The sequence below is a fragment of the Juglans microcarpa x Juglans regia genome, unplaced genomic scaffold, assembly GCF_004785595.1.
Source record: "Juglans microcarpa x Juglans regia isolate MS1-56 unplaced genomic scaffold, Jm3101_v1.0 JmScfU0047, whole genome shotgun sequence".
NCBI lineage: Eukaryota > Viridiplantae > Streptophyta > Magnoliopsida > Fagales > Juglandaceae > Juglans > Juglans microcarpa x Juglans regia.
The window spans coordinates 15,610-28,150 of NW_024475791.1; the positions used below are offsets into that span (position 1 = coordinate 15,610).

At 37.6% G+C, this 12,541-nt stretch overlaps 1 protein-coding gene and 1 pseudogene across 1 annotated transcript; both read left to right on the forward strand.

Moving 5' to 3' along the window:
* Positions 1 to 269: 269 nt before the first annotated feature.
* LOC121245522 lies at positions 270 to 3,326 on the forward strand. The gene is made up of 2 exons (XM_041143564.1): positions 270 to 330; positions 2,812 to 3,326. Exons 1-2 carry the CDS (start codon positions 270 to 272, stop codon positions 3,324 to 3,326), a joined length of 576 nt encoding a protein of 191 aa, XP_040999498.1.
* Positions 3,327 to 4,036: 710 nt separating this feature from the next.
* Positions 4,037 to 6,293, forward strand: LOC121245523 (annotated as a pseudogene).
* The last annotated feature ends 6,248 nt before the right edge of the window (positions 6,294 to 12,541 follow it).

Here is a 12,541-nt window from a genome sequence, read left to right on the forward strand (position 1 = left end):
CTCCGGTTCGCCGTAGAAGTTCGTGCAGAGGATCGGGTCTCGATCGCAGGCAGCCTCCAGTGTACGTATTGGGGGTCGAGCTCCAGTTTGTGGCAGATGTAATAGAGTCCACAAGGGCGAGTGCCCTTCAGGGTTGGAGCCAGTGCTTTGAGTGCGGTCTGACGAGACACTTTTCAAGTGAGTGTCCTAATCGGACCCAAGTGAATCAGGGTGGTCATTGAGGTGGTAGAACTGGTCAGAGGCAATTAGGTCAGGCTCGGATGTACGCAATGACCCCTGGTAGTGCTGGCAATGAAGTTCCAGATACTCAGGATGCTGGAGTTATGGCAGGTAAGGGTCTACCTGATCTTTCGTAATGGATGTCTTGTGTAGTTTATTCTTGGGTTTTGGGAAAAGTTATACAAGCCGTACCCATACCCGTTGGGTGTTAGAGGTCGTGTGATTTCTCTTAAGTGTGTTCTGGTTATGTCTTGTATCCTGCTTTTGCATGATGTTTGACTCCACATATTTCGAGGAAGAAATTTTATTTTAAGGGGGGGATGATGTAACACCCCATATTTTAGTGTATTTTCACTAAAGGATTATTTTTAATAATTCAAAAATTTATTCTCTTATTTTATAATTATCAGATATTTTAAATGGGTTATTTTATGATATTTAAATTGTGAAAATTAAATTGTTATGTTTTCTTAATATTTATTTATTGTTATGCATTTAAATTGTTCTTCTTCTAAATTAATTGATTGTTGGATTTAATTATTTTATTTGCATTGTATCATTACGTTTAAATTATTTTAATTGACTTGAGGTTTTAAAATTTTTTCCGTTGGATCATTTTTGTGATCCAAGATGTGAGGATTGGACCTCATTTCTTTCCCTTCATTTTTCTCTTTCCCCTTTCTTCTTTTCTTCTTTTCCTTTCCTTCTTTTTTTTCTTTCTTTCCCTGCTGCTCCCCGTGCGCGCGACACCCTCTCCCTCTCTCTCCCCGTGCGTTGCTTCTTCCTCACCCAATCCACCGTCGTCACACCGCGGTGCGCGACACCGCCCCTGCCTTTCGCTTCCCCACCGGCCGACAACCACCTCCCTCCATTCTCAGCTAGTATCGCGTCGCCGTTTGCCTCCACGAGCCCCTCCAAGCCGTGGCGCATCTTGAGTTCCAGCGCCGCCGTCGCGCCACCACCGGCCACTATTTCTTCACCACTTCATCTTTGACCTCTTAGCAACCCAATGCACCTATCCTTGGCTCCGATCTACTACTGGTGAAGCTCATCTATCTCCATCTCCTTTTCAAACTTTTTGGCATTAAAACCACCATTTGCGTCGCCACCCATGGCAAACCACCACCACCATTGGCTTCACCAACCTCTCTAGACCCTACCCTATCAATTTCGAGTTTTAGTTTTACACTGTTACGTTGCTGAGCCGCCACTTCTTGCAGTTTCGTGATCCTTCGAAAATTATTATATAGCACTGTAAGTATTTTTCCAAAGAATTTTCGTGATTTAAATGTATTTTTGCACTAACACATATTATTGTAATCTGGTTGGACATGCCGGACTGAGTCCGAGGAGTTCGGGGGTCAGATGGATTGTGGATGGAGTTGTGTGTTTGGTTGGTATTGTGAAATGTTGGTTGTTGGTATGGTATTGTTCATGTACATGGCATATTGCACGCATGATCATGTTTGTAAAGGAAACTGGGTTTTCACATGATTGTATACATGTTCATGTGTTTATCTGAAAATTAGATTTTCATGTTAAATGATTTGAGTGTGTTTGAAACGACTAGATTGACTGGTTTGAGAAAAAGGAAAAGAGACTGTAGGGACAGTGGTAAGCAGGGATGGTGGTAGAGTCCCGCCTGTGATTTCCGCCTACGGTGCACGCGATAGGGATGGTGGTAAGCAGGGATGGTGGTTGTGTCCAGCCTGTGATTCCCACCTACGGTGCACGCGGTAGGGATGGTGGTATAGTCCCGCCTGTGATTCCCGCCTACAGTGCTCTGATAAATATTCATGGTGTGTGATAAATATTCATTTTTTGTGATAAGTATTTATTGTGTGGAAAGTAACTGTAGGGATGGTGGTAGAGTCCCGCCTGTGATTCCCACCTACGGTGCACGCGGTAGGGATGGTGGTAAGTACGGACGGTGGTAGAGTCCCGCCTGCGATTCCTGCCTACAGTGTCCGATAAATGGTTTGTTTTGTGTGAATCATTTTCTAGAAAAATGACAGACTATGTTTTTGGGCCAAAATGAGATTTTGGCGTGTGTTGGAAATAATCATTTTTGGGGAAAAATGGTATTTTATGGTTAAGTGGATTTTGTCGTATGAATGCATGTTGGTTGCAGTAATATGTTTTTATCCCGAGAGTTGTTTAGTTTATACTTACCTGTTGTACCATTTTTTGGTATCGCAGATTTTGATGCAGATGAGGATGACGAGCCTTAGTTTGGCTCCGTTGGTGGAGTGATCTGGGATTGCTCCTGTTTATCGGGTTTCATTTTTTATCAATTTATGTGTTGTCTTTGTAATATATTTGGGATGACTGTATAACTCTTTAAAGGTAATTTGTTTTGAATATTTGTATTTAAATTTCTGGTACTTAGATGACTTATTTATATTATCCGCTGTGATTTTTATTGTGCACTTTTGCATGTTGCACACACTTGAGCACATTTCATTGGGATGCGTGACCCGTGTTGTCATCATCCCGACGTCACGATTATCTTGTTTTTGTACGTGGGAGTCCGGGCGTCACAGCAGGTAGTTCAGAATATTAATTTAAAAAAGGCATCAGGTAATCTTGTAGATAAGCAAAGAAGGTGGAAGGTTCCAAGTGAGGGCTTTGTAAAGGCCAATTGGGATGCAGCTATCAACTTGAATCTAAGAATGATGGGGATAGGAGTAATTATATGGGATGAAAGGGGAGAAGTGCTAGCAGCCTATTGTGATCAAAAGAAGTATGTGCAACAACCAGCTACAACAGAATGTATGGCCCTCTGGAAAGCTATGGAATTGGGCAGAGATCTTGGCTTCAATAGGGTGATTTTTGAAGGTGATGCACATACTATTGTGAAGGCTGTAAATGAGGAGAGTGAAGACTTCCTAGCTTATAGGAGTATAGTTCAAGATGCAAAACAGATGCTACAACAACACAGAAACTGGAAGGTGCAATTTGTCAATAGGAACTTGAATGAAGTGGCTCACATTTTAGCCAAAATGGCTATTAGTTTAGAGACTGAGAAAGTTTGGATGGAAGATATAACAAGTTGTATTTCTGAAAGTATAGAAAAGGATAAGGAATGTATGAACAATGTTGATTAAAGATTAATACAAATTGTTTTGATTAAAAAAAAAAAAAGTGCAGTACTCCATTAATAAAGGTAGTCACTTCGCCCATCAAATTACAAAACTGGCCTCATTGTAGAGCTCAACTTCAACTAGCATTAATGACGCTCCCCATTTCCATGGTTTCCATCTGCAACTACTCTAATTTGTCTTCAAAATCAGGAACAAAATAAGAGAACCGGCCTTATAACAGAAACCTTCCTCCATAATGACTTCCATGAATTGGTATGGTGGTTACACCAAGTTAGCTGGAACCCACTTCTAAATGTCCCTCAAATGCAGTTATAGACCTGTCAACAACCCCTACTAAAGCCACAATAAATCAATTTGTGAGGGTTAGTACGTGTAATATAGAAATGTTTTAATCACAAAAAGATCTGACAAAAATAAATCCACAAATTGGTATGGCTTGATGTCGTACGTTAGATTATAAATCTACTTTTATTGTAAAATAGATCTAACGTATCATATGAAATAATGTTAGTTTATGTGTTGAATTTTATAAGATCTCTTTATGACTGTAGCACTTCTCTTAAATGTGGCTTTATCATATGTCTCATTATTCTTAGCACGTGCCCATCAACAACCTTGTGTGACGATCATTACCTATGTGGCAAACTAGCATATAATTGAGCAACACTAAAGAATAAAGGAATCATCTAATTACCCTTAAAAAGTTGGAGGCAATGATCAATGAGAGGCTGTGTGGACTTTTCAGAGTTTTCAGTTCCCTTGTCTTCACAGCCGAGGATGATTGCAAATTACAATTACCCCTCGATAATATTGACAAATCCAGTGTGGCCGTTGAAGTTAATATCCGTACAAGGCGGGTGCTATTTTAATGAAAAATTTTGCTACGTACAACCGGCCATGCGGAACCGCCGTGAATCCAACACTTGCTTTAGTCTCTGTTTGTAGTGACATAAGTCCCTTCCTACAACTCATTAATTCAGAATTCTTGCAATAACAAAGTCTATTTGACATGAATTTGGAGTTAATGAAACCTTTCACAAGAATCGTTTTACAAAATTATCAACTAATTAGAATGGTTTGTTATTATACTATGATATTTTATTCACAAAATACATCATTATTGTATACTCTTTCATATGTATGGCACAACCCAATCTTGTTTTTCACGTTTCTAACCTTTTTTTTTTATTAATTGAATTCGAATATCTAAGAATAAGAAATTCACTCTTGACAATGATATATGTTGTATATGTAAATCCTACATGTGAAAATATGCAGCCTTCGTCCATGAAAAGCATCAAAATAAAGGCTATACCTAAAATAGGCTAGGCATAAATCCCTCGATAGGCTAAAATATGAAATAAGAAATAAAGGCTAATAAGATAGAAAAAATAAATCGTACATAGAGTTCCGATTCTAGTTCAATAGATAATATGGATGATATTCTTCTATAATGATAGTCAAATGAAAGACTTTTTCAAGACGTTTATTCATCCGCTTGAGATTTTGAATGGTTGAACTTGAAAATTCAGTCATTCAAATTGAATAAGTAAACAACTGAATTAGATTCGATTGGACGGTACTAACGAAATCGAGTGCAATGCTAAACCCCATTTCATTTCTTATTGAATTAACCGATCAACTTGCTTTACTATCAAACTTTATTTTGGATTTCAATAATTTTCACGAAACAATTTAGAAATATTATGAGAATAAATCCTACTACTTCTGGTCTTGGGGTTTCGGGGCTTGAAAAAAAAATTAAGACATATAGCTCAAATCATTGGTCTGGCAAAATTCCCAATATTTACAATGCTCTAGTAGTTAAGGGTTGAGATACTACTGATAAAAAAATTAATGTGATTTGTGAAGTACAACAATTAGAGCTGTAGCTATGACTATGAGTGATACATATGTTCTAACGAGAGGAAGGCATCTTTAAGCGTTCTAGTCGATGGAGCGACTCTAGGATGAATTTTTAACATGCTTGGAGAGCCTCTTGACAATATAGGTCTTGTAGATACTCGTACAACATCTCCTATTCATAGATCTGTGCCTGCCTTTATACAATTAGATACAAAATTATCTATTTTTGAAACAAGAATTAAAGTAGTAGATCTTTTAGCTCCTTATCGCCGTGGAGGAAAATATGACTATTTGGAGGAGCTGGAGTGGGTAAAACAATACTCATTATGGAATTGATCAACAACATTGCCAAATCTCATAGGGGTATTCGTTTTTGGCGGAGTACGTGAATGTACTCGGGAAGGAAATGAACTTGACATAGAAATGAAAGAATTTGGAGTAATTAATGAAAATAATATTGCAGAATCAAAAGTGGCTCTAGTATATGGTCAGATGAATGAACCGCCTAGAGCTTGTATGAGAGTTGGTTTAACTACCCTAACTATGACAGAATATTTCCAAGATGTTAATGAACAAGACATACTTCGATCCGAAGTATCTGCCTTATTGGGTCAAATGCCTTCTGCACTCTTAGTACCGAAATGGGTTCTTTATAAGAAGGAATTGCTTCTACCAAAGCGGGATCCATTACCTCTATTCAAGCAGTTTATGTACCTGCAGATGATTTGATCGATCCTACTCCTGTCACAACATTTGCACATTTAAATGCTACTACTGTACTATCAAGAGGATTAGTTGTCAAAGGTATCCAGTAGTAGATCCTTTAGATTCAACGTCAACAATGCTCCAACCTCGGATCATTGGTGAAGAACATTATGAAACTATGCAAAGAATTAAACAAACTTTATAGCGATATAAAGAACTTTAGGACATTATAGCTATTCTTGGATTGGACGAGTTATTAGAAGATGATCGCTTAACCATAGCAAAAGCACGAAAAATTGAGTGTTTCTTATCACAACCCTTTTTCGTAGTAGAACTATTTATAGGTTTCGCGGAAATATGTTGGTTTAGCCGAAACCATTAGAAGATTTCAATTGATCTTTTCTGATAGGAAGAACCCACCTCTGATTACCAATAAGGTCAGAAAAGCAGGCAGCTTTTATAAGATCCTCAAAGGAAATTACTTGCAATTGGGACTTCTTTTAAGCCAGACCACTAAAGAGTTCCACCTCTATTGAACTCTAACGGAACCCGAGGTTAGTAAAGATAGTTTACCTCCCCTGCCCATGAATTACGAAATGAGGGAGGTGTGCTTTCATGCTTTGAACCATTCTGGTGTGGTTGGATTTTGTTCGATAGCCCATGGACTTGGAGCACATCTTTTGTTATTTCAACTGCTTGAAGTGTAGCTTGAAAGCTAACATCTGAATATTCCATTCATAGTCCAACGAGTTAAATGAGAAAAAGGCGATCCATCAACTAAAAGTAAGACGTCTCAGGCAATCCAATCTCTCTTAAAGTACATCTTACAACTGCTATTGGTTTGGTATGAACGACTTTCGTAACCACTCCCTTGGTTGGGGGCTATGCCGCCCTGCCTTTCGATCAATACACAGTTGAGTCGCACTGCCTTCTCGTCTTGGTGGCATGATCCCTCTTCTTTCTTTAGACTTTAATTTTTAGTTTTCTGTATGTGGATACAAAGGTGAAGAGCTCCCTGAGAAACACGTTCACGAACGAAGTGATAGTACATACTTGGTCCGAGAAGTCTGTCAAGAAGGGATTCGATCCTAAGGTAGGAAAGAGAAGGCTAGATCTAAATTGCATTCAGTCAATCTATGCAAAGTGAATCAGTCCGTAAGGAACCTCTGAAAGGGCTATCGTCCTATGGGTACATGAAAGTGATGAAGTTGCTCTTATTCACTAGGTGGGTTGTGAGATTTATATTGAGGATCAGAAGGAAGCAAAGTTCCCACAAATGATAGGAAAAAGGTTATGTCGGCCTTTTTATGCAACAGTCCACCAATAGCAGAAGAGAGGGCTACTGTACATACAAGAGTCTTCCAGTTTCCAATAAGGATGAGTAGAAATCCCCACCTTTTTACTAAACTATGTTCAGCTATGCGAATTAGTTGAACATATAGAAACATTTTCTATAGAGAGAGCGGATACTGCAAGCAAGTAGGGGTCCAAACCTCAGCTTTACGGTCTAGTGGGGGGACCTAAAGTGTTGGAGAATGGAATAGAAGAGCAACAAGGGAACTTACCTGTTGATGTCATGTTTTGCAGCCCAAGCAGTTCCGCAAAGCCCAAGCTCCACGTCGCTGGTAATTAAGAAGAAAGGGAGGCTCTGGTGACTTCTGGGGTCACTCTGATGCCTAAGTCAGTGGGTAATTCTCTGGAGGAAAGCATAGAAATGCAGAATGAGAGTTAGGATTATCAGATAGATTGAAAGTGAGAGAGAGAGAGAGAGGGCCCTGTAGAAGGGTCATCCCTTATTTATACCTGATCCGGGTTCCACCGTTGAGGGAGATCGTGGTGTGTCAGGCATCAGACCTGCCACCACTTGTTTTGTTGTCGCTCCAGTGTGTCAGTCCGCGACCTAGCAGGAGATCGTGATGTGTCAGTCGTGCCAGGTCTGTCCTGCCGCCACCTCCCTGCCATGCCAGCGTGTCAGATCGTGGGCGAGCCATCCTTTGTACGTGGGACGTGCCATTGCACATCGGATTCTCTGACATAGGTATTGATTGCGACGTGCCTTTGGGTCTGCGAGTCTGCGAGCGGGCACGTGCTACCGTCTGCACGCCATTGGGCATCCTACCCGGTGATAGGGTTTGGCAATTTGTCGAGCCTCGAGACGTCTTCTTTGACGCTCCTGATCTTTGCGTCGGTACTCCATCTTGGGTTGGTTCGCTCTCGTTACCCGATCCTCTTGCCTCAGGTCTTCAACTTCCTCTCTTGGGTCCATAGTTCCGTATCTTGGCCTCCTTGGACTTGGGCCCTTCTGGGGTGGACCGCGCACTCGGTATTTGATTCTATGGCCCAGGATCTTTTGCTTCCTCCTTTCAGCCCGGGCTCCATGGTTTGGCCTTCCTGGGTTCGGGACCTTCTGGGATGGGCCTTCCCTCACATCACTAATAATAAAGGAGGATTGATCAGGCTGAAGCTATTGTAGCATCTCAAGCTGTCCTCCTTTCTTGCTAAGCCCAGCCCACTCCACATTTCCACAAAAGTTGGTCACCTTAACCAGTCATACTGCGTTGTTACACGAGCTACTGCTTCCAATGGCAGCTCTTTCTATCTCAAGTTTCGCCTTACCAAGGAATTGATGGTAGCTCTGGGATAGTTAAGCCTACCGTTTCCCTTTACATGATGAAAAGGAAAGTGAGAACTTTAAATTTGGGTCGACCCATCTGAAAAAGTTAGTTTTTAATGCCAAATCTCATCTTTTTAAAGAGTGTGCTCGAAACTTGCACATCTTAAAATTGTATCTAGCATTACTTTAAAAGAAAGTGAAACATAAAGTCAAGTAGCAACGGCAACAATATCCTAGATCTATAACTATAGGCAAATTACAGTGAATAGAAAGAGCTTTTACTAGGGCTATCCAACAGACCCAAAACTTGTAACTTCTATAAGAATCTCTTAACCTATTGGGGAAGACTAGAATATCAATACCAAATAGAATGTGAGAAATAGGCTCACAAGTCACAACCCCTAGGCACATGGCATTGCCCCCAAAGAACTATCCTTCATCAACTTAAAAAGCCCCCTACTAAAGAGTTTTTCACTCAAAATAGAAATCATAACAACAGCGGGTTTACTAGAAGAGAAAAAACCCCTCATGAGTCTCATTCAGCCAAAAATAAAAAATAAAAAAATAGAAGTCATATACAGTTATTCAAAGGTGAAATCGATTAATCTTTAAAACCAGAAGCAGTGATAATCAAAGATATAAAAAATCAATTTACCCTGTCAAAAGCTTTTGTCATCCCAAGTTTAATAATTAAATTGCCCCAAATACATTCTTGTTTCAATCCTTCGAAGCTAGCTAGCTAGCTTCAGCCTCTTCAATTTGAAGGAAAATTTTGTGAAGATCCTGGAAAAGAAAATATGCATTCCAAACAGATTTGAGAAAGTCCAAGAAACTAGGATGAGTAGCCTACATTCTCTAAAACCTATAGAGAGGATCCAATTCTACTAGCCAAAATGTTCTGAAATAGGAAACGCGAATGGTTTGAAGGAATCATATCAAGATGAGTTGAAGATCACAATTATCTAAAGCTCCATCCAATCTATTCAAAGTTACGGCCTCCATCTTAAGGGAAAAATCAAGTAAACTTGGACATAAAACAGCATTATCATTCAATATTGAAAAACCCAAGAAAATCAATTTATGCAATTCTCACAGAAAATATAATAAACAATTTAACTTTTTTCAAATCTCAAAACAATAATAATATAAGAAAATAATATTCTTATAATATTTTCTTCAACTTTCATCTCAACTTATTATCCAAACAGCACCTCACTCTTCTTCTTTCATTTTTCCAACATCATGATTTTTCACATCACGGTACTTAATGGTATTAGAGTTACCAAGAGCTAGCCATCCAGAGAAAAAGAACCTTTAGAAAGAAGGCTAGATAATTAATCCCATAAACCCTTCTGTGAAGATGAGAACATTTTAGCATAAATAGCTTTTATGTCTGTGCGGAAAACTAAATTTGAGGGTGATCACTGATCAGGTGCCCAATAGCCTCATTAATTGATTGTAGTGCTCGGAGGAAAAGCGGTAAAATAAAAAGAAAATGACAAAAGATTAAGGAGAGGTTTGGATAAAAAAAAAGCTTTTCATTGGCTCATTTCATCTGGTCTAATTATTATAAATTTTCAAAAATTTTAAACAAAATACAATAAACAATTTAATTTTTTCAAATTTTACAATAAGAATAATATTAAAAAATAATATTATAATAATATTTTATTTAACTTTCATCTTAACTTATCTCATCTCAACTCATTATCCAAACTTCTCCTATAGTTCTAGACTAACAGCTTTGTTCTGATAACGAGTTGATCTCAATTTATCTCATTTAATTATTATAAATTTTTCAAATTTTTATGTAAAATACAATAAAAAATTCACTATTTTCAAATCTTAAAAATAAAATAATATTATAATAATATTTTATTTAACTTTTAATTCTCATTTCATTTCAACTCAACTATTATTTAAAATAAATAAAATTCGAACCTTGAACTATTACAGAAATCTGTGGGACTCATAACCTGACAAGAGTAGATTTGTGTGGACAAGTAATCTATTCTTGCCACGCATGTAGCCATTGGAGCCGTGGAAGTGCCATAGTGCGTGGAGCTCATATGTGGTGTGGGTGAGATGTGAGGCTCATGCGCTGTTCTAACAGGAGCAAGTCTTGACTCTTCTTATAGATCGGCATCTAGAAATGATTGTAGGGTGACTGTATATTTCTTTGCTAGTTGGAAAGCCATAGATCAGATATTTTGCAATCTAGTAAAAAAAATAAAAAATAAAAATAAATAAATAAATAAAACCAATATGAGCAATGGGCTGGGATAAGAGGAAAGGAAGGGGCCTGTGAGCAGAGAAAAGGCCATGAAGTTGTCAAAATGATGTTTGAACTACCGGCTTTTATAAAGTAGTGCAATAATTACAAAATACCGTCAATCACAACCGTTGAAGCACAAGGATCCTGCCATTGCAACAATAAATGCAGATGGAAATGACATGTAAAGCACTCAACAACCATATAGTACTCAAGTTTTACACCTTCCAATCTTAAGCAACTACCTCATTCATCCATTAATTCTATTATAAGCAAAACGACACCGGATTAAAATTTATTTAAGAGTAGTAATACATGTTTTACAAAAATACCCTTCATTTAAAACATGATTGTGTACTCGGATCCGATTAGGCCAGGTCCAACACTCTTGCGCTAGATCTGGCTATCTAGCTAGCACCTCCCTAGCACTAGATCTGATAGATCCAATGCAACCCTAATAGGAAGCAGTTACTATCATTTATGCATGAGTTAAATTGCTATAATTGTGAAGAGATATTAAGGCCAGGCTCGCCCCAATGGAAGACAAGATTGTAAATGGGCATTGCATGATTCAAATTGGTAGGGGAGTCCCAATTAATTACTGCCAGCAAGTAAATTTAGCATCACCTAACATCGTAGCTAGGCTTAGGTTTTGATATTATTATATATTGATGAATCATTTTCTCATGGCCAGAGTTATTGTTTGTTGTAGTCTTAGCTAAACTCTTTAATGGCATAACTTAATGCCATATTAATGCGAGTTAATATTTCAAAACTCCCCTACGTGCCACTGAATAGGACTCATTGAAATTGCAGCATTAAGTAGTACATATCCACCCCAATATAATTCACCGACCTTTTGACAGTCGTTTTATTATTATCGTTATTATTGTAAATCCTCTTCCAGCGAGGTAAACGTGACTAATATCTTATGACAATGCCAATTGATGAGCTTTGCTTTCATTTACCTCGTGTCAGCTTTAATTATAAAAGAGAGATAATGTTGGAGCACAAATCTCATGCAAGTTGCTTTTATAAAAAGTAGATCCCACTTTAAAAATGTGTAAAAAAAAAAGGAAAAAAAAACTATTCTTTATTAATTTGTTACAAATTATGGATTTCTATGATATTTGTATATTTGAGATTTGTAGTATTACTTATTATAAAATATAACTCTTACCTTCGGACTATGCATAATGCAACTCAAATCGAGATTTTCTCAATTTTTTTTTTTTTTTTTTTTTTTTTTTTTTTTTGTCAAATTAGATGGTGTATTCCAAGAGAAAATAGTATAAACTTAACTAGGACTATAAGACTATCGGTCTGGATCGAGACAGACCAAATGTATATATATATATATATATATATTAAATATTATATATATAGCATATTATTTTATGTAGTAGTTGTATAAGTTAATTATGTAATTTTCATCCAATGGATCACTATTGACCATATATACAATAAAATAATTTAATATTCATTAACTATATATAAAATATTAAAGAGATCACTTAGTTTTAATTTTACTAATTTAACTAATTTTTTGTATTAAATTTTTGTCAAAAAAAGAAAAAAGAGGAAAATAAAAATTTTCACGAACCAAATTAGACCGACCAGACTGATAGCTAACGGTCTGATTCAAAAAAAATTAATAGACCAAAATGTTCGATCCCTGACCACCAATTTATCCCTAACGGTATAATATTAAATGCTAACATTATTCATCCAGACCAATTTTTTTCCTGGCCCGATTCTGCG

Coding starts and splice junctions, on each gene's coding strand:
- LOC121245522 (XM_041143564.1), top strand. CDS start 270: ATGACCCCTGGTAGTGCTGGCAATGAAGTTCCAGATACTCAGGATGCT. Junction 331..2,811: donor GGATGCTGGAGTTATGGCAG/GTAAGGGTCTAC, acceptor GTAATCTTGTAG/ATAAGCAAAGAAGGTGGAAG.